At 40.4% G+C, this 27,548-nt stretch overlaps 1 protein-coding gene across 1 annotated transcript; it reads right to left on the bottom strand.

The window, feature by feature from the left end:
- Nucleotides 1–1,489: 1,489 nt before the first annotated feature.
- ZBTB8OS (zinc finger and BTB domain containing 8 opposite strand) lies at nucleotides 1,490–27,240 on the bottom strand. Its single transcript, XM_004485175.5, is given in 8 exon segments — nucleotides 1,490–2,118; nucleotides 10,821–10,857; nucleotides 13,299–13,351; nucleotides 14,324–14,406; nucleotides 14,626–14,747; nucleotides 15,177–15,201; nucleotides 27,101–27,204; nucleotides 27,206–27,240. Coding segments are annotated over 8 exon segments (531 nt in total). The 5' UTR covers nucleotides 27,226–27,240; the 3' UTR covers nucleotides 1,490–2,031.
- Nucleotides 27,241–27,548: the final 308 nt, after the last annotated feature.

Below are 27,548 nucleotides of genomic sequence, written 5' to 3'. Positions count from 1 at the left end.
TTTTCCTTGACTCCTTAGGGATGAATAGCTTAGGTAATAGGGAAAAAAAGAAATTAAAAAAGATTATTTTCTCATCTAACTGCATAAATATACCAGATTTAAAATATAAATACATGGGAAACGGACTTGGCCCAGTGGTTAGGGCATCCGTCTACCACATGGGAGGTCCGCAGTTCAAATCCCGGGCCTCCTTGACCCGTGTGGAGCTGGCCCATGCACAGTGCTGATGCGCGCAAGGAGTGCCCTGCCACGCAGGGGTGTCCCCCACGTAGGGGAGCCCCACACGCAAGAAGTGCGCCCCATAAGGAGAGCCGCCCAGCGCGAAATAAAGTGCAGCCTGCCCAGGAATGGCGCCGCCCACACTTCCCGTGCTGCTGACAACAGAAGCAGACAAAGAAACAAGACGCAGCAAATAGACACAGAGAACAGACAACCGGGGCGGGGAGGGGATTAAATAAATAAATCTTTAAAAAATAAAATATAGGGAAACGGACTTTGGCCCAGTGGTTAGGGCGTCCGTCTACCACATGGGAGGTCCGCGGTTCAAACCCCGGGCCTCCTTGACCCGTGTGGAGCTGGCCATGCGCAGTGCTGATGCGCGCAAGGAGTGCCTTGCCACGCAAGGGTGTCCCCCGCGTGGGGGAGCCCCACGCGCAAGGAGTGCGCCCGTGAGGAAAGCCGCCCAGCGTGAAAAGAAAGTGCAGCCTGCCCAGGAATGGCGCCGCCCACACTTCCCGTGCCGCTGACGACAACAGAAGCGGACAAAGAAACAAGACGCAGCAAATAGACACCAAGAACAGACAACCAGGGGAGGGGGGGGAATTAAATAAATAAATCTTTAAAAAATAATAATAATAATAAAATAAAATAAAATAAATTACAGGGAAGCAGACTTGGCCCAATGGATAGGACATCTGCCTACCACATGGGAGGTCCGTCGTTCAAACCCCGGGCCTCCTTGACCCATGTGGAGCTGGCCTATGCGCAGTGCTGATGTGCGCAAGGAGTGCCATGCCACAAGGGGTTTCCCCCGTGTAGGGGAGCCCCATGTGCAAGGAATGCGCCCCGTAAGGACAGCTGCCCAGCGCAAAAGAAAGTACAGCCTGCCCAAGAATGGCGCCGCACACAAGGACAGCTGACACAAGATGACACAACAAAAAGAAACACGATTCCCAGTGCCACTGATAAGGATAGACGTGGTCACAGAAGAACACACAGCGAATGGACACAGAGAGCAGACAACTGGGGTTGGGGGGGGAATAAATTTAAAACACACACACACATATATATATATATTATATAATTACATGTTAGAAGGAAGAGCCGAATTTCAATATGTAGTATTGAATTTTTCTTACGGGAAAATAGGAAAGTGTTAATCCATCAACGCTTTAAAAAAAAAGAAAATCAGGGCTCTTTCTAGAGAAGTTTTCCAATTGTTCAACTACAATTATTTCTTCTAAGAAAGACAACTGAGATACAGAATAGCTCTGCCTCATAGCAATCTCTTTTAATGTACATATAGAAAATAGATGTTTTAATTGACTTGAAAAGCAAAATTCTAGGTGTAGAAATGTTTTTTCTCAAATTATTCTTTTTATCAAACTGGATTTGATAGAGGCTTCAGAGGAACGGGCTGATGCTTGAGTGCTGGCAGATGGACCTGGGTCCTGGGTCTGGTTCCCACAGGGATAAGGAGTCTCCTGGGCTGCTGCTTACATCAGTGATCCCTTTTGGGATTAGGCTGGAGGGTTCGATTTCCAATACAAGGATGTGAGGAACCTGTTACCACAGCAGGAAATTAATAAATAAGGGACTATAATTACCACCTGAAGAAGTCTTTAAAGTTTGAATATTTGGGTAATACAGACCACAGCTGTGCCCTGATTGTCCATCTCTGAAAGCTGTACTAAGTAAAAAAATTTCTGTTCTGCAAGTTTCCATATATCAACAGATAATGTAGAAGTTAAATCATGGTCTCCTCCCAAAAGGAAGGGAAATAGTTCTTCATAGGAGTCTTTTCTTTGTATCTTAAATGTCAATGATCACAAAAACTTCTGGCTTCTCTTCACTATAGATCTGCATTGCTGAATATGTTATTGCCTTGACTTCAGTTCCCTAAAGTTGGGGGTAGAGAAACGACAAATGGAAAAAAAAAAGGACATTGAAATCAGAATCATGAATTCTAGCAACAATTGGCAGAAAGTAAACCTTCCATAAACTAAAAACTCATGTGAAATAATTATCAAATTATAATATTACATCTGATCCAATAATAAAAACGAGAGGCAACATGTGTAGAGTGGAAAGAGCACTGAACCGGAGTTAGGAGATAGAACTCTAATCCTGGGTATAAAAGCTGTCCGACCTCTCTGGGCATAAGTTTTTTCATTTACAAAATGGGTTGAATCAAAGAATACAAGCTTTTCTGTTTGGCTCAGGGTCCCTTCTCTTGCTCAAACCACTTCCAGTACTCAAACCCAGGACCTAGGAACTCAGCCTGTACCCTTCTCTTCAACTGCCAATCCTCTCTTTACCCTATGGGGTTCCTCTCTCCAATCTAGCTGCAGAGTGAAACAGTTTCCAAAAGCTCTCCTGGTGACTCTGACACATGACACTCCCCTCTCCCCCACCTCAGCTGAGAACCACAGGATTAGATGTTCTCTTAGGTGCCTTCCAGCTCTGAAAACGGTCAATAGTAATTGTGTGTACCACAAAATGTATCAGGCACTAGGGAAATGGCAATTGCTAGCTCTGTAGCACAAAAGAAATTCAAAGATTGGACAAGAGGATTTGAATAACACCCACCTTTGCTTTTCCCCCTCTGCCATAATCACCTTGCAGAACCACCTAAATCAAATCTAACACATTCTGCCTATGGCAGTACACGCCATACTAACTGGTATCACCTTAAACAGATGTTCACAAATGTCAGATGAGCACTCAGCCCTAACCAGCAATCCTACATTTACCCACTAACTCTACTTTCTCACTCTCTAAGACAATTATTTCCACAGCTTCTACTCCAGTACCCCATCCCTTCTCATTCTCAATCACACTCACTTCCGAGAGAAAATAAACACAATCAACAAGAGCTGACTCATTTTCCCACCACCAAACCTACCATCCTACTGTGTCTGTACTCACGTATTTGGCCTTCCCTTCTGCTATGATTTATGGCCTCTCCCTGCTCCTCCCAGTAGACTGACTTCTCCATTTGAATACTCTATCCCACAGCCCTTGCCTGCTTAAGGCCTTTGATCTGACATTATCCCCTCCCTCTCCAGAATGATCAATTTTTCCCTCTTTCCTAGATCATTTCCTTTCAGCATAAAATAGTACTACATAATCTCTTAGCTAATACAGAACAACTTACTTGCTACATTCCCTTCTAGCTATTACTGTTCCACTTATCTATTTCCTGTTTCTGCAATTCTGGACAGAATTGTCCAACATTCTCACTTTTCATTCCCTCTTTAACACACCCCAAATGTTCACACACAGTTCCACTGACTGGCATATCTAATGGGCAACTCTCCATCCTTCTCTTAACCTGACCTCTGAATTGTCTAAATAGCTTTAGATATTTGGCTTCCAGGACACCTCTCCTCTTCTTTTGCTCCCTCTCAATAACATCTCCTCCTCCCTCTTTTCCTTTCTGGCTTCTTTTCCAAATTTAGTGCCCAGGGCTGTCCTCTCTACTGTTCTCTTTTATACACTCCCTCCTTGGTAATCTTATCTAGTCCCAGGGCTATAAATATCATATACTCAGCAATGACTTCCAAATTTTTATTTCTAGACACACCCATCCTTGAATGAGGATTACCATACAGCCAAATGTCTATCATCTGACATCTCCATTTGGGTGTCTAATAGGCATCTCAAACATAACATAATTCACCGAGCTGTTTAGGCTGAAACCTAGGTGATATCCTTCATTCCACACATATTGAGAAATCGTAGTACCTATCTTCAAGATAAATCTTAAATCTAATCACTTCTCACTACCTCTAACCACTGTCATCCTGGTCCAAGAACCATCTCTCTCTCATCTTGACTAGTGTAAAAGCCACCTACATGGTCTCTCTACTTTCAACCATGTTCCTTCATAGTCTATTGTTGGTCATTTTAAAACTCAAATCAGATCATGTTAACTCCCCTGCTTAAAATACTTCTATGGCTTCCCATTCCACGACCAGTAAGATCCAAATGCCTTACCGTAGCCTTGAGGATATGTCTGTGTAACCCCTTCTACCATTCTCCCTTCATGCTCTCTGTTCCAGCCATTTTGTCCTTCTTACTACTTAAACACAATCTAGTCTCACTTCAGGGCCTTTATACTTGTTTCTTCTGCCTGGAAAGTTCCCCCCACATATATCTCTCTCACTTCTCATCTCTTGGGCCTCTGCTCAAATGTCATCTCAGGTATGCCTTCTCTGACAACCCTCTCTCCCAACCATATTTACCTTACCCTCATTTAATTATTTTCTTTATGGCACTGTTCACACATTGAAATTGTTTACTGTGTCTAGCTGTCTTTCTCCACTAGATTTTAAACTCAGTGGACAGACACCTTGTTTGTCCTGTGAACTCTCTAAAAGCATCAAAAGATTATATGGTATGTGAACAAATCTCAATGAAACTGCTTAAGAACTTAAAAATAAAACAAAAATTAAGGGAAGTGAATGTGGCTCAAGTGATAAGGCCTCCACCTACCATATGGGAGGACCAGGTTCAATACCTAGGACCTCCTGGTGAAAAAGAAGACAAGGTGTGCCTGTGCAGTGAGCCAGTGCCCATGTGGTGAGCCAAGTCCCCACATGAGTGCCTGCATGGTGAGCCAGTGCCTGAGCAAGTGAGTCACACAGCAAGATGATGATGCAACAAAAAGAGAGACAATGGGGAGAGTCAAAGTGAAACACAGCAGAGACCAGGAACTAAGGTGGCACAATTGACAGGGGACCTCTCTCCACATCAGAGGTCCCCAGGATCAAATCCCTCTGAATCCTAGAGGAGAAAAAGTGAAAAAGACAAAAAGAAACAGATACAGAAGATCACACAGCGAATGGACACAGACAGCAAAAACAGCAGGAGGGGAAAAGGGGGGGGGGGGAATAAATCAATAAATCCTTAAAAATAAATAAATAAGTGTTTAAAAATAAAAGCACCTAAAACAATGTCTGGCATATATATTATAAGCATTTGGTAAAGGTTTTCTGAATTATGTATGGATGCATGGATGGAAGTGATATGGATTACTAGAGAGAAGATAAGGATGATATTACAACCAGGAACACTTTTTTAAAACCAGGAACAAGCTTTTTAATATGCCATTCATAAAAAAGCCCTTTTGGCTTTGAAAGACTTTTTGACCTTTCATTCAAAAAGTAGTAAGTAAAACTGGCTCACTGGCCAAATGCTAAAATAAGATAATTCATGTTGTCACATAGATTCTCTGAATATTTTAAACCCAAAATGGTAGATTACCTGCTAATCCAATAGTAGATTTAGTATTTTTTTCTTGACACAAAGCAAAGAAGCAATTCCAAACAAACTAGAGGAAAAAGTTTTCTTTTGTGCTGTGTATAAATCATTTGTTAATATGCATATAATTAATAAGACTCTGAGATTCCTTGCTCTTTGGTTTTTAAACTGTACATTTAACAAATATAAATTTTACTTCTTTATTCAGAAGCATAATCTATTCATTAAAGTTTAACTTTATTTAGAGGCGCCATATTCATTTTGATTCTTTTACTCCTTTCATATTTACATTTGCATGCTTCAGAAACTGGTGGGAATAAATGAAACCAACTCAGTCACAATTCATTCTGAGCATTCTCAATGGCTAACAGGAACATATAATACCTAAAATGTGACAAAGTGGCCTTGGTCTTAGGTATATACTATATATAAGTATTTCACTGAATTCTGGGGAATGGGGAGAAAGAAGTGAAGTATTTTTAATGTGTTCCAATGTCAGGAAATTGAGTCATACTTCAACTTTTACTCTTACAGTTCTTCAGTATTTTACATTACTTGCAGTAACATACTAATTAGTTTTCTATTACTTTAGGAAACAAAACTACCATTCTAGGCCACTCTCATATTCCATTCGTAGCAATATCCTCCCTCTGAAAGAAGCCATAAGGGATGTATTCTGGCTGTCTTTTCTTACATCTACTTATGATCAGAGAAGGTACTTTGTATAATTCCAATCTCAATAATTTATTGAGAGCAGGGTTGTGGCCCAACATGTAGTCTATCCTGGAGAAAGATCCATGAGCACTTGAGAAGAATGTATAACCTGCTGATTTGGGGTACAATGGTCAGATACAGCTCCTTTATCATATTGTTCAAGTTGTTTCCTTGTTGATTCTGTCTAGTTATTCAATCTACTGATGTAAGTTTTGTGTTTGAAGTCTCCAATTATGATAAAGACATCTATTTCTCCTTTCAATTTTGCCAGTTTGCCTCATGTATTTCAGGGCATCCTGGTTAGGTGCATAGATATTTATGACTGTTACACCTTCATGGTGGATTGTCCCTGTTATTAATATACTTCTGCATCTCTTGTCATTTTTTTGCATTTAAAGTCTGTTTTGTCTGACACTAGTATAGCTACTCCTGCTCTCTTTTGGTTACTATTTGTGTGAAATATCTTTTTCCAACCTTTCATTTTAGTGTATTTGCATCCTTGGGTCTAAGGTGACTTTCCTGAAGACAGCATATGGATGGTTCATGTTTTTTATCCATTCTGTCACCCTATGTCTTTTGACAGAGAAGTTTAATCCATTAACAGTGTTATTACTGTAAAGGCATTATTTACTTCAGCCATTTCATCCTTTCATTTCCATGTGTCCTATCTTATCTTTGTCCATCTTTTTACCTTTTTGTTTACCCTTTCTGATAGTCTTCACTTCTATACTCTCCTCCAATTCTCTCTCTTTTCTTTTCTAGCTGCAGAACTCCCTTTAGTGTTTCCTGCAGAAATGGATCTTATTTACAAACTCTCTTAGTTTCTACTTATCTGTGAATATTTTATGCGGGGGTTTCTCCTCCTGACAGGGGCGGCTGGAGGGGTCAGGAGGGCCGCACCTTAGCGCACCTTAGCGGGGTTCGAGGTCGTGGCAGACGGCCTCGGGGGCTCTCAGGTGTGGAGGACGGACGGCGGGGGAAAGGAAGATGCCGCGGAGACCAGGTCTGTGCGCAAGTCCGGTTTATTGAGGAAGTACAGTGGGTTATATAGGAGACGCAGAGGGTGGGGGGAGACGTGGCGGTAGGGGATTGGCAGAAGCATGGGCAGACTTGTGGTTGGCTGCCATAAGCAGTTACTAGGGATGGGGGCGGGTATTAAGTTAGGTCTGCTGTCTATAGGGACGGGGATTGGTGCAGGCGGGTACTGCCTTCCGATAGGTGGTTGCGATTAGTTACTAGGCAGAGGGCAGGCGGAGAGGCTGGGGGCGGGGGGGAAAGGGGGAAGCGACTAGGCGGGAGTCTGCTATCTGAGCTTCTAGGACAGCTGTTTGAGGAGATAGGCCAACAATTTTAAGCTCACTCTTATATTTGAAGGGCAGTTTTGCTGGATAAAGAATTCTTGGCTGGCAGTCTTTCTCTTTCAGTACTGTAATTACAGCATACCACTGCCTTTTTGCCTCCATGGTTTCTCTCTTGCCTAGGGAGTTACTGTTAAGTAGCTGTGTGTTACCACTATTCTTTGACTCTTTGTTCTAGGATTGCCTGTGTTTAACTGCTCAAACCAGGTCTAAGGATCCAGTAATAGGTACAGGCCAGTTTCCAGGGAACTTGGAAAGGGTGGCAATAAAGGCACCTCTTGTGTTATTACCCCAGGACTTGAAAGTTTGTGGCTAGCATATAGATGCAAAACAAAGTTGCAGAATGTAGAAGAATATTTGATGAAAATTAGTAAAGCTGTGACATTTTTTAAAGCATTCTTGGGGTTGACTGAAGTCTAATGAGGATATTGATGTACCTAAATAGCAGCCTCATTTTGAATGAAGCATAGCTGTCTTTTGAGAGGCCAGGTGGCTGTGAAGTTCCTTCCTGAGGGCTCATGCCATGAGGTTAATTTTGAAAAAACTAGCAATGAAAACCAACCAGAAAAAGCCCTTCATTTTACAGACATGGAAAGGAAACATACTCACGTGATCTGTTTTTATTAAGACATTGATTTTTTATTTTGTAAATGGATAATGAAACACCTTACTAAGATTAATATGTAGATAAAATTCAAACCTTTTCTGTTAACACTACCCTAGAGTCACAAGCTATTAATAATTTGTTAAAGGTGAAAACCTAGTAAATGCAATGCCACTTTAAAATTCTAGTTTCAGCCCTTGACACAAGGGTTTGAAAAGAAAAAAATTCTAGTTTCAATAGAGATGCATGTAAAGCAAAAAAAAAGGGCACCTGCTTGCCACTTTTATTTTTCCTTTTTCGTGCACTTTTCTGGTCTAGCCAGCAGAAGCCTCAGCTCAGACTCCAGGTGCTAGGGGGGAATGCATTCAGTTTAATTCCTCAGGCAGGTGGGCGGGTGCTAAATCAATGTCCTTGGGGCTGGCTAAACCTCACAAACTTTCTCAGAGGCTGCTCTCCACCCTTGGCCGGCCATACCCTCCCTCCGTCTCTTCAGAAACCAACCTGGGGCAGTAGGGTGGGTGTTTGAGAAGGAAATTATCTCTAGTACCTGCAGGTTCTCAGGGCAAACAATGTGTGGCCACACCTGGTCTGGAGGCAAGGAAGTGTGCGACCCCTCCAAGGAGGCAGACCAAGTTCACTGGCCAAAATTTGGATTTGCTGTAGGCTGTGTACCCCCCTCTCCCCTTTCTTGGGGAAGACGACCCCTGCAACCCTCAGTCTAAAGTCGCTGCAGTCCACAGCCTATTTGCTCCGTAGCTCTGTGGGTAGGGTGAGGTTTGGTAGGGGTAGGGTCCCACTGCTTTTGCAGCTCCACTCATGGGATTTTTCAGCCAGCTGAGACTCCTTTGTCCTTCTCTCTTCAGGGTGATGTCTTGCCTTCCCCTGATGTCCTGAGCCCCAGATCAGCCTTCCAGGCAGTCTGCCTGTCCTCTAGATATTTTTTTTCTGGGAGAGATGTGATCACTCTGTCTCTTTAATTCTCCATCTTCCCCAAAGTCCTGAGTCTATTTGAAATGTTATGCTATACCCAGAATATACTAGATTCCCTTAGAAACATCCACTGTGCTATAAAAATAATTTGTTTTCAATGTACACGTCCCCCTCTACTCCTTTTTATGCTTCTCAGCCCTGAGGCTCTAAATGCAATTCTGACACTAACTACTTGGAAGTAGTGGAGAGGCTAAGAGCACAATCCTCCCCAAGACTGCCCTCACTTCAGACACCAGCCATAAATTCACGGGGTTCCCAGGACCACCCTCACTTCTGACCAACTGCCTACCAATTCTGGAGTTTCTAGTACCCTGTGAGCTTCAATAATTGGCTAGAATGACTCACATAACTCTCAGAAAAATGCTATACTTATGGTTACAGTTTAATTATAGCAAAAAAGATACAAATAAGGAAGGGGTATGAAATCTGGGAGGGTCCCCAAACATAAAACTCCCACGTTCTCTTTCCATGGAGTCAGTCATCATCCTGTCACAATGATGTGCACTTCTGATCTGGGAAGCTTACCCAAGCTTCAGTGTTTGAAGTTTTTACAGGGGTTTCGTTACATAGACACAGCTCATTCAATCAATGCCCACAAGGCTGAACTCAATCTGCAGCCTCCAGCCCCTACCCTCAAGTCAGACACAAAGTTCCAATTCTCTATCACATGCTTGGTCTCTGGTGTAGACAGCTTCACCCTGAGTCATCTTCTTACCATAAACTATCAAATTTTTTTGAGGGAAAGGGGGACAGCTATGAAAATCAAAGGCTCCTGTCACTCAGGAAATTCCAAGGATTTAGAGGATACTCCCAGGAAACAGAGACAAAGGCCAGCCAAAATCTTCATTATACAATAGGCTCCCTCACCAGGCTTCATTTCATTATGTTGTGGTCAAAGAAATGACACTAAAGATATTGGAAGAAACTAAATTTTTAATCCCAGTCACCTCGAATTCTTAGGTCTTTTTAGCTTAAACGCAGAGGCTGGCAACCTATAGCTCACAGGCCAAATCTAGCCCCCATCTGTCTTTGCTCAGTCCTGCAAGATAAGAATGTTTTTTTATGTTTTTAAATGATTGAAAAGCAAAATGAAAAGATAATATTTCTTGGCATTTAAAAATTATATGAAATTCAAAACTTCAATTATAAATAAAGTTTTAGTGGTACACAGTCACACTCATTTATTTATGTATTATCTGTGGCTGCTTTAGTTCAACAACCACAGAGCTGAGTAGTTCTTGGCCCACAAAACCTAAAATATTTACAGAAAAAAAATCGTCAAGCCCTGCTGAAACAGATTTGACTGTTATGGAGTTGGGTCACAGATGGTGGCAAATATAAAATCTAGAGAACCACAGGAGGTAGAATGTATTTTATAGAACATCTAGTCCAACAGCCTTATTATCTAAGTGAAGAAACCAAAGTCCAAAAACGCAGTGCCTTTTAAGTCCCACAACAATTTGTAACAAATCTGACCCTAGAATACAAAATGCTGACTCCTAATCCACCATCAGATGTATGAAATTACAGTATTTTAACACACTGTATCCATTCAGACAAGTTTGAGAAAAACTTATTTTAATTACCACTTTATTAGACCTAGTTTACTGTCAAATATACAGACTTTATGGTGAAGATACTTTTAATGGCTGGATTTTTTAAAAACATACCTGAGGGTGCTTGGACAATGAAAACTCTTCTCCCCACCTTATGAAAGAAAAAAAATTAAAACATGTTAAGATTTTTTATTTCTCTCCCCTTCCCCTTCCAGTTGTCTGCTCTCTCTGTCCATTTGCTGTGTGTTCTGTGTCTGCTTGTATTCTTGTCAGTAGCACCGGGAATCTGTGTCTTTTTTGTTGTGTCATCTTGCTGCATCAGTTCTCCTTGTGTATGGCGCCACTCCTGGGCAGGGTGCACTTTTTTCATGCAGGGAGGCTCTCCTTTAGGGGTGCACTCCTTGCACGTGGGACTTCGCTATGCAGGGGACACCCCTGCGTGGTATGGCACTCCTTGCGCGCATCAGCATTACACATGGGCCAGCTTACCACACGGGTCAGGAGGCCCTGGGTTTGAAGCCTGGACCTCCCATGTGGTAGATGGATGCTCTATCAGTTGAGCCAAATCCGCTTCCCACACGTTAAGATTTAACATTTGTTTTGTCATTATATATTTTAAAATAAGCCTTATATATGTGATCAAGATACTTGAAAATCAAAACAAATGAGAGGATTTAGGGGAACTATACATTTCACTTTTATTTTCTAGGAGATACAGCTGTGGAGAGACTTGTGTACAAGAGCCATTTGGACAAGTTGATAGTGTACTTATGGTAGACAGGCAATAAACATTGTTGACTGAACATTTTCATAATAGAGTGTCATGTTCAAAGTCTTCTCTGTATTCAGGGTTTAGAAATGGTTAAAAAATATCTCCCACTGGAGAAAGTGTATCTGAGTACCACAAAGGCAAAAATACTAGTTTCTATAATATGGCCTGAACTTGGTTTGCATTTGATAGCTCTTCCAAATATGTCTACAGTCTGTACTCTCACCCCTTGACACTACTGTGGCTGAAAATTATAATATAGATATTAGAAAGAGCAAAGTTTTAAAAATTCCATTCAACAACTTACTAGCTGAATAACCTTAGACCAGCCTTACACATAAAAAAAAAAAAACAGAATGTGGAAAATAAGAGACCTCACTATACAGAAACTAATAAAATTCCACATAAAATGGAAAAGATAAGCTATATATAGAAATAATCTAAACGATATAGTTAAATGACTGGAGAAACTTAGGAAATACCAAATTCAGTCATAGTGACCTAATTGTTTTTGTAAACTTTGGAAGGAAAAGAAAAGCAGAAGGAACTGGTTTTGAGGCAGGTTAGTATAGTGAAAGGGGAAAGGCAGCTGGCCAAGCAAACAGCACAGCCAATACACCACATGGCCATGAGACCCCACCTGGAAACCTCCTGAGAAGGCGGCTGCTGAAAAGACACTGTGAGATCCCAGCCATGAGAGTCTCATTTAGAACATGAGGGAAAGCCCCAAATATCCTCAAAAGACCTCACCATTGGCTCCCTGAGAAATGACAGGGAGGCAATCAATCAGAACAGCAAACTGATTTTAAAAAGCCCTGACCTAGGGTCTCACCTGCATGCACAACTCAACCAGAGTATGCCTGAGGTACATGCATCAGACTAGGTACTTTTCTAGTTTCCTTGTTTCTTTTTTTAAAGATTTATTTATTTATTTCTCTCCCCACCCCCTGCCATGTGTCTGCTCTCTGCGTCCATTCGCTGTGTGTTCTTCTGTGACCGCTTCTATCCTTATCAGTGGCACCAGGAACCTGTGTTTCTTTCTGTTGCGTCATCTTGTTATGTCAGCTCTCTGTGTGTGCGGCACCATTCTTGGGCAGGCTACACTTTCTTTCACACTGGGCGGCTCTCCTTATGGGGCGTACTCCTTGCGCGTGGGGCTCCCCTGCGCAGGGACACCCCTGTGTGTCACGGCACTCCTTGCGCGCATCTGCACTGCACATGGGCCAGCTCCACACAGGTCAAGGAGGCCCGGGGTTTGAACCACAGACCTCCCTGTGGTAGGCAGATGCCCTATCCATTGGGTCAAGTGTCCGCTTCCCTCTTGTTTCTTAATAAACTCTTTACTCCCTTGACTACCCTATGGAATGCCCTTAAATTCTTTTATGTGACATAAGCCAAGAATCTAGAAGCCCAGAAACCCAGAGTCATCTGGTAACAGTTCCAATGGAGTCTAGAAGTGAGGATCTATGAGGAAAAATATATCAGTGTTTCTACTCCACAGAGCTGAGTAGAAGGAGTCATGGCTTTATGCAAATATTTGTGCCAATTAAGTTTTTGGTTTTTTTTTTAACTAAAAATCACCAAATTGGGAATCAGATTTAACAACCAGAATTAATTTTGTTCTGAAAAATTTCTGGTCTTCCAAAGATGAGGACTAGACCATGGACCATGAGCCCTTACTCCTAAGTGTCTCACAAAACTAAACCTGCAAAGCTGTGCCAGACACAAATGGTCCTCTGAAGTGACATTTCTATCTTCCTGCCCACAGGTCCAATGAAGAACATCTTTCATGACTTGCTAATTAAAAGAGTTTCAAAACTTACCCAATTGACCGTAATTTGAAATTTCTTTGATCAATACTGAGTACTTTCACTTCCTAAAGAGAAAAAAAAAAAATTAAAAGAATTTTTTCATAAAAGACCATTTATTAAAACATGTCTAGGTTACCATCTTTTCTAGAAAAATAACAGTATATAACCTCTCTCTATCAAAGAATATTAAAATGTTAGCTGAAATAGAACAAACTAAATACACTTCAAGAAATTAATGTTGCTTTTTTTAGCATACTCAAGTGATGCATTCTTGAAAATGTATAATCTAAAAACACAAGTTGAGAGAATTTCTCTGTAAGATACATGATAGAGGAGGAGGATATAGGATTTCGCTCACTCAGCCTATATTCATAATAGCATAGGCACTTGAACTCAGTAAGACAAGTGATGTAGTTGATAGAGTATATGTGGTGGAGCTGGTAAGGAAGAGAATGGAGGAACTGTAGAAGCAGAAAAGGTCATCTATGTCTGAAAGCTATAATGTTGGAGAGATGCTTCCTTCTAGAGGTGAGACCAGCAAGGAATCTCCATTTGGCTTTTCCTTTTTTTTTTTTTCACTTTAGAAAAAACTAGAAGCAGCAGTTGTTTAGCCTTGGACAATTTGGCAGAACTGCTAAACCTCAAATGGTTACCATAACAAAAGGAACATACAGATTAACATAAAATAGCTCAAACTTGGGAGATGTAAAAAATGTAGATGACAACAGAATAATTTGAGAACTGTCCCTCAGGCTAAGCAGCAGTACACTGCCTGTTTACATGGTATGTCCAGTCTGATTACAAAATCCTAGTAAGTAGCAAGTAAAGAATAAGAGATTTAAGTACAAAATGCATATATAATGCAAGCACAGGTTAACTAAGAAGTGCCTATGGCCATTATAGTTGCAAATCAATATTATCTTACATATTTGTGTGAACTGGTTTTGCATCATATGTTCCACTTTAAACCAATGTTTACTTTTAAATATGAACCAAGAACCCATTTGTTCAGTTAGAAAGAAAAAACCCTTACTTACCCTGGGTATAAAGAACTCATCAGCACTGAATTTATAAAGCCACTCATCCAAAAAGTGGAAAAGAAGAGACTGTAAGTCATCTCCTATACAGGATCAAAAAAAATCACAATAGTATGATATCTAATAATTCTGTCTAAAGACTTATTTGAATTTAAAAATGCAATGAATTTCTTAAGCTAGGTGAAAGAGAACAGGCTCATAATCAACTTTGTTTTTACTGTGAAAAGTTTGAAAAGATACCAAAATTATGTAAATAATTTATATTTGCATAACAAGTTCCTCCTCATGAATAAATCAGTTACCTTGGGTTTCTACTTCTACTGTTTGAAGGGGCTCAACAGTTCCAGTATCTGTCATGTAACCAAACATGGCCATTGCACACTGCTCAAATGCTTCCTCCAGAGTATTTCCCCATGCGTGTAACCTAAAGAAACATATTTATGCACTCTGTAATATTAATCCACTGCAAAAGGGAAAACTTGACAGCAAAGTGAGAATAAATCAACATAACAGAAAAACCAAAGGTCTCCATTAATTCAGTGGCACTGAAGCTGGGTATTCTCTCTCTCTCTCTTTTTTTTTTTTTTTGCTTGTTGTCTGCTCATTGTCTTTTTTTGTTCTGTTTTTTCTTTAGGAGGCACCAGGAACCAAACCTGGAACCTCCCATGTGGGAGGGAAGCACTCAACTGCTTGAGCCACATCCACTCCCATGGGTATTTTCAAACTACCATTTTTCATGTTCTGAAGGGACCAAAATAGGAGGAGAAAAACGAAAATTAGGGACAAGATTAAAACATTCTGCCTTCCTATTTAATCACATGGTTTTAAAGAAACAAATTCCAACTATACTCACTGGACATCGGCTGTATGATCCAAATCTGAAAGAGAGAGAAAAACACTTATGAGACACCAAACTTGGCTTTCAAATAAATCACCAAAAGAAATAACTCTAGTTAAATATTTTAAGAACATCATCCTTAAAAAGTCAAAAAATATGGGAAATTCTATACCTTTTGCTAACCATTTATACAATAAAGTTAACTGCTTTGTTAAGGGTTATTGTTTTAAAAAAAAAAAAAAAAACAAGCTTTAGGGAAGCAGATGTGGCTCAAGTGATAAGGCCTCTGCCTGCCATATGGGAGGACCTGGGTTCGATCCCTGGGGCCTCCTGGTGAAAAAAGAGAAAGCATGGGGAGCCAGTGCCTGCACGGCAAGCCAGTGCCCACGTGGCAAGCCAAGTGCCCACACAGCAAGCCAAGTGCGCACATGGTAAGCCAGTGCCCGCACAAGTGAGTCACACCGCAAGATGATGATGCAACAAAAGAGAGATGAAGGAGAGAATCAAGGTGAAACACATCAGAGACCAGGAACTGAGGTGGAGCAATTGACAGGGAACCTCTCTCTACATCAGAGGTCCCCCAGGATCAAATCCTGGTGAATCCTAGAGGAGAAAGATGAGAAGACAAAAAGAGAAAGAGATACAGAAGATCACACAGTGAATGGGCACAGCAAAAACAGCAGGGTGGGATAGGGGGAAAAAAACAAGCTTTAAATTGAAATGTATAATAATTTCTGTAAAACAGCAGGTCCAGGTATTCTGGGTGATCTAAAAAGTGTCTATTCTCAATAAACAAATGACATTACCTGCCATTAGTTACTATTCCTCAGCAAAACAAACTGATATCTTTTCTAAATATCTACTGTGCAAATGATCAAAATTCTAAGAATTACATTATCATCAAAGACACAGAACTCCTTAATTCTCTATTTCATTTAATAAACTCCACATGAGCTTTTTCCTGAGTTTCACAAGACCAGAAAGCAACAACTACTACTATGGCATGCTCCTCTGTATCTGTTATCGCAACATTTTCAGAGTCTATTCTTCACCGGTATCATGACTTTCATCAATTCTTCCCACTTAAGATCACAGAATATTAGGGCTGGAAAGAAGCCAACAGGATCATTTAATAGAATTCCTTCACTCACAAGAGACCTGAAATCCAGAGGGATTATTTCACTTGTTCAGGTCCACACTGTTGATTAGAGGCAGAGATTAGGTTACAACTGAGTTATTCTGACTCCCAATTTAGTATACTTTGCACCATAACACAACCTCTTCCAGTGGCATGCACAGTTCAAATTTATCTCTAATTCACACAAAAACATTTAATAAAGATTTAACTGGGAAGCGGATTTGGCGCAACTGCTAGATCTTCCACCTACCACATGGGAGGTCCAGGGTTCAAACCCAGGGCCTCCTGACCCATGTGGTGAGCTGGCCGATGTGCAGTGCTGATGCACAAGGAGTGCCGTGCCACAAAGGGGTGCCCCCACATAGGGGAGCCCCACAAGCAAGGAGTACACCCTGTAAGGAGAGCTGCCCAGCATGAAAAAGTGCAGCCTGCCCAGGTGTGGCACCACACACACAGAGAGCTGATGCAGCAAGATGATGTAACAAAAAGAGACACAGATTTTCTGGTGCCACTGACAAGAAGAATGCAAGCAGACACAGAACACACAGCAAATGGACACAAAGAGTAGACAATGGAGGAGAGGAATAAAAATAAATAAATAAATAAATAAATCTTTTTAGAAAAAAAGACAACGGTGCTTCAGGCATTAAAAGGCTCATTGACAAGCAGAGATGATGAGTTAAAAAAGAAAATAACAAGTCTTAACCCTAGAGAAATGAAAATGTGCCCTTAAAAAGACATATACAAGAATGTTCACAGTAACTTTATTCATAAGTACTAAAAACAATCCACATGTCCAACAATAAGGGAATAGACAGAGGTATAATCATATAACGGAATACTACTCAGCAATAAAAAAGCATGATCTATTGATACATCCATAACATGGATGAATTACAAAAACATGCTACATGAAGAAGTCAGACCTAAAAGGGTCCACATTATATGAGTCCATTTATATGAAACCAAAAACAGGCAAAATTAAGGTATGGTGATAGAAATTATGGTGTTTAGCTCAAAGTGTAGAGGGGGGAATGGAGGAATGAATGGAAAAGGAACTTTCTAGGGTGGTAGAAATGTTCCTTATCTTGGTTAGAGTGTTGGCTAGAGAAATGTGGCTGTTTTTCAAACCACTGGACTTTACATTTAAGATCTAACTAAGCATTTTACTATATGTAACTTATATCTTGATTTTAAAAACTTATTCAAAAAGACAGCATGTTACTATACTGCAGTGGTTCTCAAATTTTTTGATCTCAGGAACACTTTACTCTCTTAAAAACTATTGAGGGAGCTAATGTGGCTCAGTTAAATCCCAAGTTAAATCTCCAGGGGCCCCAGAACCTCCAAAAAAACACCACTGAAAACCCCTAAGAGTTTTGTTTATATAGGTCATACCTATCAATATTTATCATACTAGAAATTTTAACAGAGAACCTTGAAAAAGTTTATTAGTCACTTAAAAGTAATAACAAGCCCATTATATATAAACATAAACTGTCTATTCTAATGAAAAGTATATTTTCAAAAAATATTTGAGAAAAGCGGCACTGTTTTGCATTTTTACAATTATCTTTAATGTCTGGCTTTCAATGTGTTGCAATACATTGATCTGGTTGAAGTACATGAATAAAATCCGGTCTCACAGATATTTGGGGTGGGAGGAAGGGGGAGGCATGTTTTAGTATCAAAGATATTCTTCTTTGATACTATACCAAAACATGATATGTGGTAGTTTTTAAAAGATTGTTGCAATGTGGAATCTGCAGCTATAACAATGAACTTTAAATACTCTTAACATTAATCCATCCTGTACTTTGAGTGGATGTTATCCATGCCTGATTGTGTAACATCAAGCACTGGTTACCTGGAAAATATTAAGTTCACTGAGTTATACAGATAATGCTACATTTCATTATACAGACTTTTAAAAAACATGTTTGCTAATATTATCACCAATGTCATCAGAAAATCTTTTAAGTTCTGGGAAGCTGTCAAACTCATAATGGCAGATATGAGTTTTCCAAAATTATAATTTTCACTTAAAAGTTTGGATTTTTTCACTGACACAAGCACTGTCAGTTGTTTTTCTTGAGGACAGATCACTTTATTTTCAAGAAAATATCAGCCAGTTTAGCTTACAACACAATCACTTAAGTTCTTTTCCTCCAGGTCACCATCTTACTTTGACATGCAGGAGAAACATTTTATGTATATTTCCCTTTTCATTACAAAGATTACTTAAAACAAACAAACATGTTTACTGAAGGGTCAAGATTTAATGATTAATAAAATTAATAATTCTTACAGATGCATCAAAGACATTCTTAAGTGAAAATGACTTTTTTAGAACTGCAACTGCATGGAGGTGAAGAATACAATCCTATCAGTACTGCTGGTATCAGTACTATCAGCTCCTGCCTCAATTTGTGCTGAAGTGCCGGAAGTTTAACCTAACATTGTTTTGGCACCATCAGTGCAATTATCAAAGCAGTGACAAAAGCAATTAACAAATTAGTATTATTGTAAAAATAGTTTTGACATCTTCCCAAGAGCCCACAGACCATACTTTGAACACTGCTACTACAGGAGGACACAAGGTAAACTTAACCTAGACTAAGGAGTTCAGGTAAGCATGCCTAAAGGAATTAAACATGGTTAAGTGCCAAGAGACTAAGGACTATCTATAACAGTTTTGCTCCTTTTCTTTCTAATTTCTGCTCAGTATCTGAGACACAGTAAGTACTCAGTAATATTTGCTGAACGAATGAATGAGATGACAACTAAACTGAGTCTTTTTTTTTTTTAAGATTTTATTTATTTATTTAATCCCCCCCCCCCCCCCCCCCCCGGTTGTCTGTTCTTGGTATCTATTTGCTGCGTCTTGTTTCTTTGTCCGCTTCTGTTGTCAGCGGCACAGGAAGTGTGGGCGGCGCCATTCCTGGGCAGGCTGCTCTTTCTTTTCACGCTGGGCGGCTTTCCTCACGGGCACAATCCTTGCACGTGGGGCTCCCCCACGCGGGGGACACCCTTGTGTGGCACGGCACTCCTTGCGCGCATCAGCACTGCGCATGGCCAGCTCCACTCGGGTCAAGGAGGCCCGGGGTTTGAACCGCGGACCTCCCATATGGTAGACGGACGCCCTAAACACTGGGCCAAAGTCCGTTTCCCTAAACTGAGTCTTAAAGGACAACCAGAGCTACAGGGAAAGCTTGATGGTAGACTTAGGGATGTTCAATAGCAAGAAATGAAGTTGCAAGAAAATACAGACCAATCTCAATGATATCAATAGAAAAATTCTATTTTAAAATGTTGATACAGTAGAATCCAGTAGCACATTAGAATAATACACCATAACCAAGTGGGATTTAGTATTCCTGGATTGGAAAGAGGATTCCATTATTATGAAATCTGTCAATTCAGGTAAACATATGGTCATCTCTACAGATATAATCATGAAGCATAATATAGAAATATTAACAAGATTTTTGTGAGAACAAAACAGTTTTCTCTGGTACGTCCAATAGACTTGACTCTTTGGGCTGTCCATGTGCCAGGTGGGCCCTGAGCTCTACGGAGTTACAACACCTACTCTCTAGTTCATTGGACTCACCCAGGTCAATTAACAAAGAGGTGAGGATAGACAACTACCATACCAAGGAAATGAATCTACAACTGCAAGCAAGACAGTCCCACCCATCAGCCATATGGGATCAAAGTCCCCTTTCAATTAGAGGTGGAATGGACATCACCATCCCAGAATCCTCAGGACTGGGGAGTAAAATATGGACTAGAGTGGACTTACTGATATTCTACTATAGACTTATTGTGATTCTAGCAATGGAAGAAATTCTATCATTGATGTTGAGAAAGTGGCTGCTGGAGGTGCTGAAGGCAGGGAGAGGTGAAAAAGAGATGTAATATTTTCAGGACTTGGAATTGTCCTGAATGACACTGCAATGACAGATAAAGGCCATTATATATCCTGCCATAACCTACAGAATTGAGTGGCAGAGTGTAAACAACGATTAGTGGCAATGCTCCAAAATGTGTTCATCAACTGCAATGAAATGTACTACACTAATGAAAGAAGTTGTTAATGTGGGGAGAAGTGGGAGGTATGGGGAGTAGGCATGTGGGAATTCTATATACTTTTTTATGTAACATTTTATGAAACCTAAGTATCTTTTAAATGTATGTGTGTGTGTATATATGTATTTAAAATTTTTTTAAAAAAGCTTTTTCTCTGGATTCCAGTGCCCAATCCTGAGAAAAGCCCCTCTTCTTGAGATAGGTTAGTATAGGGAAAGGGAAGACTTGGGTCACAGCTGAGGGACGGCAGACAACATGGCCGGCAGACCACATGGCTGTGAGAGCCCACCTGGAAACCTCCTGAGGGATTCTGTGAAATCCCCAGTCATAAGAATCTGATTTGGAATGAGAAACCATTCAGGATCAAGGGAAAGTGCCCAATACACTCAAAAGGCAACATAATTGGCCCCCTGAGAAGTGACAGGTGAGGAAACCCGTCAGAACAGGAAACAGCTGCAGCTCCTCCCCCAGTGTTATGAAGGGGGAGGAGGAAAGACTTTAAAAAGTCCTGACTTAATCTCATTCTGCCGCTCACCCATGGTCCATACCTTGGACCATGCACTTCTCTCATTTTAATAAACTCCTTTACTCCCTTGCGTACCCTATGTTGTGTCCTTAAACTCTTGTATTTAACATAAGCCAAGGACCTAGTAGCCCAGAAGCCCAGAGCCATCCAGTAACATTCTGACTCAGATGTCCCTACAGTCATCATGGAGCTGCCGCTGACTTCAGAACAAGCTTTCACTCCCTGTGGAAGTTCCCATTATTAAACATTCTCTTGAAGTTTGGATCCAGGATCCAGTAATTACCCTCCCCTAGGCCATCCTCATCTCGGGAACTTCCTGAAGGAAGCAGTTCAGTGATAGGTTTTGCCTGAAGGAGTTCTGCCAGCCGGCCTTGCCATGCTGGTAGAAGGAGAAGCTATTGGTCAAGAACTGGTATGGGGAAGTGGATCTGGCTCAACCGATAGAGCGCCTGCCTACCACATGGGAGGTCCAAGGTTCAAACCCAGGGCCTCCTGACCCGTGCGAGGAGCTGGCCCATGTGCAGTGCTGATGTGCACAAGGAGTGCCATGCCACGCAGGGGTGTCCCCTGCATAGGGAAGCCCCATGCACAAGAACTGCACCCCTTAGAGAGAGCCACCCCACATGAAAAAAATGCAGCCTGCCCAGGAATGGCGTCACACACATGGAGAGCTGACACAGCCAGATGACACAACAAAAGGAGACACAGATTCACAGTGCTGCTGACAAGAATACAAGTGGACACAGAAGAACACACAGCGAATGGACAGAGAGAGCAGACAACTGGGCGGGGACAGGGGGAAGGGGAGAGAAATAAATAAAAAATAAATCTTAGGGAAAAAAAATGGAACTGGTATGGCTGAGCATGAGTGTGTGCTCAGGCACACTCTGGATGGCCATGGCGATCAATGCCAAGTGTGAGAAGGGCAAGAGCACCATTGTCATGAGGTCCTTGCAGCTGGCCAGGGACAGCCAGCTCAGCTTGCTAGTAGTCCCAACATGGGCTACACGAAGGACCTGGCTGGGACCTGGGGGAGATGGCGGGGACCACACCGGCCAGTTGAGCCACAAGTTTGGGTGTTCTGTGGTCACTGCGGTCCAGAGGAGAGAGTATGACTTTGGAGTTGGAAGCCCCTTGCTCTCCTCCTGGCTCCATCCCTACTTTTGGACCAGTGGCATGTATTTATCTTCTTCAAGCCTCCTCTTAAAATGTGGATAATCATGAATGATGTAGGCTCTGTGGAAGACAGTTCGGCAGTACCTCAAGAAGTTGAACAGAGAACTGTCGTATGATCCAGCAATCCTGTTACTAGTATATTCAGAAGACCTGAAAGCAAGGATGCTAACTGACATTTGCACACTGATGTTTATAGCATTACTCACAATTGTTAAACTATGGAACCAGCCAAAGTGTCCATCAATCAATGAATGGATAAAGAAAATGTGGTATATACGTACAATGGAATAATACTCAGCTATAAGAAGAAATGAAATTGGGATGCACATGACAACATGAACCATGAGGATATTATGTTGAATGAAATAAGCCAAACACAAAAGGACAAATATTGCATAGTCTAATATGAACTACATACAATGAGTAACCTCACAAATAAAGGTTACCAGGAGATATGCGGACTGAGAATGGGAGATGATGCTTAATGGGTACATAATTTTTAATAAGGTTTATTATAAAAGCGTGGAAATGAATAGAGTTGATGGTAACACAATAGTGAGTACAACTAACACTGCTAATTTAGAAATGTGATTGTGGCTGAAAGGGGTAGTCTGTGGATATAAATGTCAATTGTAAGAAAGATGAAGACTAATCTAGGGACTGTATAATATAGTGATTTCAGTGGTAGATGAAGATTGTGGTTAATAGTATAAATGTAAGAATGATTTTTTACAAAGTGTTAAGAATATGGTTGGGAAGCGGATGTAGAGCAATCAACTGGGCTCTGGTCTACCATATGGGAGGTCCAGGTTTTGATTCCCAGGACTTCCTGGTAAAGGCAAGTTGGCCAGCACGGTAAGCGAGCTGACCCGTGCAGAGAGCTGGTACAGCAAGATAACACAACAAGAAGAGACACAGAGGAGAGACAATAAGAGAAGCAGCAGACCAGGAAGCTGAGGTGGCACAAGAGATTGGGTGCCTCTCTCCCACACCAGGAGGTCCTAGGATTGGTTCCCACTGCTGCCTAAAGACAAGCAGACACAGAAGAACACACAGCAACTGGAAACAGAAAGCAGACAGCAAGAACAAAACAATGAAGGGGAGGGGATAAATAAATCTTTTAAAAAAGGTATAAAAAAACAAGACTATGGTAATACATGGGAAAAATACAACTAATGTAACTTATGGATGATAATCAAAAGTAATATTGGAATATTTTTTGCAGCAATGTAAAGAAGATATATTAATTCTAAGCAACAAAAATAGAGGGTATAATTTTTTTGTTTTGCAGTAATAAAAATTGAGGTGATAGGGAAGTAGCTGTGCTTAATCGATTGGGCTCCGGTCTACCATATGGGAGGCCCAGGGTTCATGTCCCAGGGCTTCCTTGTGAAGGTAAGCTGGCCTGCGCCTGCACCCGCAGAGAGCTGACGCAGCAAGATGATGCAACAAAGGGAAACAAGCAGACACAGAAGAACATGCAGCAAGTGGACACAGAGAGCAGACAACAAACAAGCCACAAGGGGGGGATAAATAAAATTAAAAACTTTAAAAAAAAAAACTTACAAAAAAAAATTTGAGGTGATAACAGCACAAACGAGAAAAATGAGAGCTGCTGAGTGTACACATTGAATGAATTGTACAAAGCATGGGACTGTGTTTCACAAAGAACTGAGTGGTAGAAGATGGTCTGTGGTTAAAATAACAAATATGAGAATATTCTCTCATGAACAAATATATAATTCTAACACAGGGTGTAAATCATCGGGTGGGTTGGGGGGAAAATACACCCAATATGAGATATGGGCTATACTTAGTAGTAATTTTGATGATGGTCTTTCATAGTTTGTAATGAATGTTTCACAACAAAGCAAGGTGTTGGTGGTGGGATGTTGTCTGAGAGCCCTGTACGATGATGACATGTATACTTGTTTTATAAATTCATAACTTTATATACTTATTGTTTATGTATATTCATGTATGAATGACATACCTCAATAAAATTTTATTTTAAAAAGTTTTCTCTGCACAATTTTAAACTATGTTTTAAACCGTATTATTTCTCAGTACTAATTGCTGTTTTTATTGAATGTTTTATAATGGATCTATGATGACAATATAGTAGAACATAAATAATTCAGGATATGCAAAGAAAAAAGTCTGGAGACAACTACTCCAGAGAATCAACTGAAAATTCTATTAACTGTAAGAGAATTCATAAAATGGCAGTATAAAAAATTAATTATAGAATTCAACAGCTTTCACAAATATTATCAACAATCACAGAGATAATATAATGGAAGAAAAATTATTTACATTAGCAATAAAAAAAATGAAATACTATGAAATAACCTTATGAGGTTACACAAAATAAGATTTGAACATATAGAAAGGCATACCTAACTCCTGGAGACTCAATATAAAAGCTTTTATTCTCCCTAACTTTATAATTAACATGGCTCCCCCAAAAATAATATCAGTAGGAATTTTTTTAGAACTCAACAAAATGATTTTTATCTACATATAGAAAAACAAACAAGCAAGAATGGCAAAAGAAGGGCAAGTACTGAGAAGGAGATTGTCCTACAAGCTATTAAAAGAGCATAAATCCTCAATAATTAAACCATGGCATGGGCACATAAAAGGAGACAGAAAAAAGGATTAGAATGGTAAGCTTAGCAAGAGACCCAACCACATATAAAGGAATTCTGTGTATAAGGATGTCACATTTTAATCACAGAGAAAATGACTAACTGCTGTATAAATGATATTAGAATATCTGATAAGACATTTGGAAAATAATTAAATTGGATACTTACTTTCCACCTTACCCCAATTCTGATGGAGTCAAGATTTAAATGTTAAAAAAAAAAAAATTACAGCGAGAACAATCTATAACTATAGATAAAAACAGGCATCTGACAAACACAATACAATGTTAAGGAAAAAAAGCCCAACTCAAAAGTACATACTAGGGGAGCAGTGTGGCTCAAGCAGTTGAGCATCTGCTTCCCACATGGGAGGTTCCAGGTTTGATCCCTGGTGCCTCCTAAAAACAAAGAAAGCAAACTAGCAAACAAACAAAAAACCCAACTAGGGGAGCCGATGCGGCTCAGTGGTTGAGTGCCAGCTTCCCACCGACAAGGTCCTGCTTTCAATCCTTGTCACCAAAGCAGAAAAAAAAAAAAAAGTATATACTGTATGCTTCCATTCACATAAAATACAAAAACAGGCAAACCAGATTATGATGTTGGAAATCAGGCTAATGATGAGCAAGAAAGGTGGTGACTTGAAAGGAGTATGAGAGAAGCTTCTGGGATGGTAGTAATAATGTTTCATTAATTAAATAGGTGCATTCAGTTTGTGAAATTTCACTTAACGCACTCTTCTGTATGTATTTTACCCTGTAATAAAAGTCTTATTTCCAAATGTACTAGAAGAAAACATGGGGGAATTATAATCTCAGACTAGGTAAGGTTTTCCAAAATTGACACCGCAGAAGCCATTAAAAAAAAAAAGGGTTAATAAATTTAACTACATAAAAATGAATTTCTAAAGAATAAAAAAGAGATCAACACAATAGAAAAATGAGGTATGAATACAAACATACACTTTCCAGTAGGGGAAATAATAATGGTTCCAAACACACTAAAAGATACTCAACCTCACAGTAAGGAAAATGCAATTAGTATGACAAGATACATAATAAACTGAAAAAAAAAAAAAAACTAAACTAAAAGTACACTAACAGAAAATTGGCGAAAGTCTGGGAACAGAAGTACATTGTTCATATATTGCTATTGAGAGTGTAAATTGTTACAACTTCTCTAGAGAGCAATTTGGCAATAACTGTCAAAGTTAAAAACGCACATATCTGGGAAGCCGATGTGGCTCAGTGGTGGAGCGCCAGCTTACCACGTAGAGGTCCTGGGTTAATCCCAGGTCCCTGGTACCTCAAAAAAACAAAAAAAGCACATATTCTTTGACAAATTAAAAGTTAAATTTTAACTTCTAGAAAAGTATTCTTCAGATACACATGTACATATTCAAAATTATGGATGTACACGAATATTCACTGCTGCACTGTTTTTAACAGCAAAAGAGTAGAAACACTCTAAATATCCATCAACTGCAAACTGGCTTTAAATAAAGTAAATGCTAGGACATCTTCGCACGTACTCATAAGAAAAAGGTAATGATGGTTACTTTAGAGGATCAGGACTGACTTACTTTTCATTGCATACCTGTTGGACCTTTTGACATACAACCTCTTAAAATATTTTTTAAACTGTTCTTAAGCGAGAGAAAGACGAGCTAGGGAGATATGCAGGGTCCACAAAGTACAATGCCTAGTATGCTATGGTAAATAGACTTTATATAGAGGACGACAGGAAATCAACCCAAGATTTTAAGCAGGGAAATAACTGATTTGTGCTCCCCAAACCACATCCACCTTAGGGATGATATCTTAACGTCTGCAGAAAGTGTACACTGTGAAGAAACTGAGATTGCAATGCCAGGATATGTGATCTCCCTTAAGTCACTAAGCAAATGAATGACAAAACCAGGTCTTTTTACTAACTTTAGGATCCATGTAAAACACCAAGTTAGAAGTTACCGATTTGGCTTTCCGAGTTCCGTAACCTGACCACACTTTATCCTAGTGTTGGAAATATGCATGCCCATTCTTGGAGATACACGAAAGCGACAGCCTCAAAACGCCTGAAAATACGGTTATCTTTAGAATTAATACACTGACAAAATTCACATAAGATAAATGTGATTATCCGTATATAACAGCTCAAGAGACCAAGTGTGGGAGCTCTGGTTTCCCAACAGACTAGGTAGCTCCTTCCTTTAGCATCAGCCGGACACAAAAAAAAGACCGGAATGAGATCATTCCTGAAGCACCTTTCGAGACCCGGTGAAAGGAGCGAGGCCAGAAGCCGCGGGTGAGAGGGGATGTCCTTGGGCCCGTACCTGGAGAGAGGAGAGGCACCTACTTACACTCGTACTTTCGACTGACTGGAGGATACTTGGCCTTGACTGCCTTTTGCTCCTCAGTCAAATTGTAGTCTCTCACGTCTTCCTCAGGCTGCGCCATGATCCCGCATTCTGCTTCCGCCCTTCATCGGCCGGACTTCGGCCCTTCATTACAACTTCCGCTCTAGACTTCATCCCTTGGCACGAACCTTTAAAGGGCCAGCACTCCATTTTCGTAGCCGCAGACGTACTTTAGCCGTTAGGATTTCTGTCCTAGGATTAGCTGCTTGGAGTACACCTTTAAAGAACCAAGACTTCATTTTCTGCTCTCGTTTCATTAATTGTTCTTTTTTAGAAGTAAACGAACAAGCTGAAGGACCTGGAAATAAGGGACACCTGAATTAGACAACTTTTGGTCTGAGTGATAGAAACCTTTGCTTTCTGCACGCCCGAAAGTATTCTAGGTTTCTCA

This window comes from Dasypus novemcinctus, chromosome 9 (genome assembly GCF_030445035.2).
Source record: "Dasypus novemcinctus isolate mDasNov1 chromosome 9, mDasNov1.1.hap2, whole genome shotgun sequence".
In the NCBI taxonomy this organism is placed as follows: Eukaryota; Metazoa; Chordata; class Mammalia; order Cingulata; family Dasypodidae; genus Dasypus; species Dasypus novemcinctus.
Note: the sequence above shows the minus strand (reverse complement) of the source record. Positions and strands in the feature narration are given on the sequence as shown.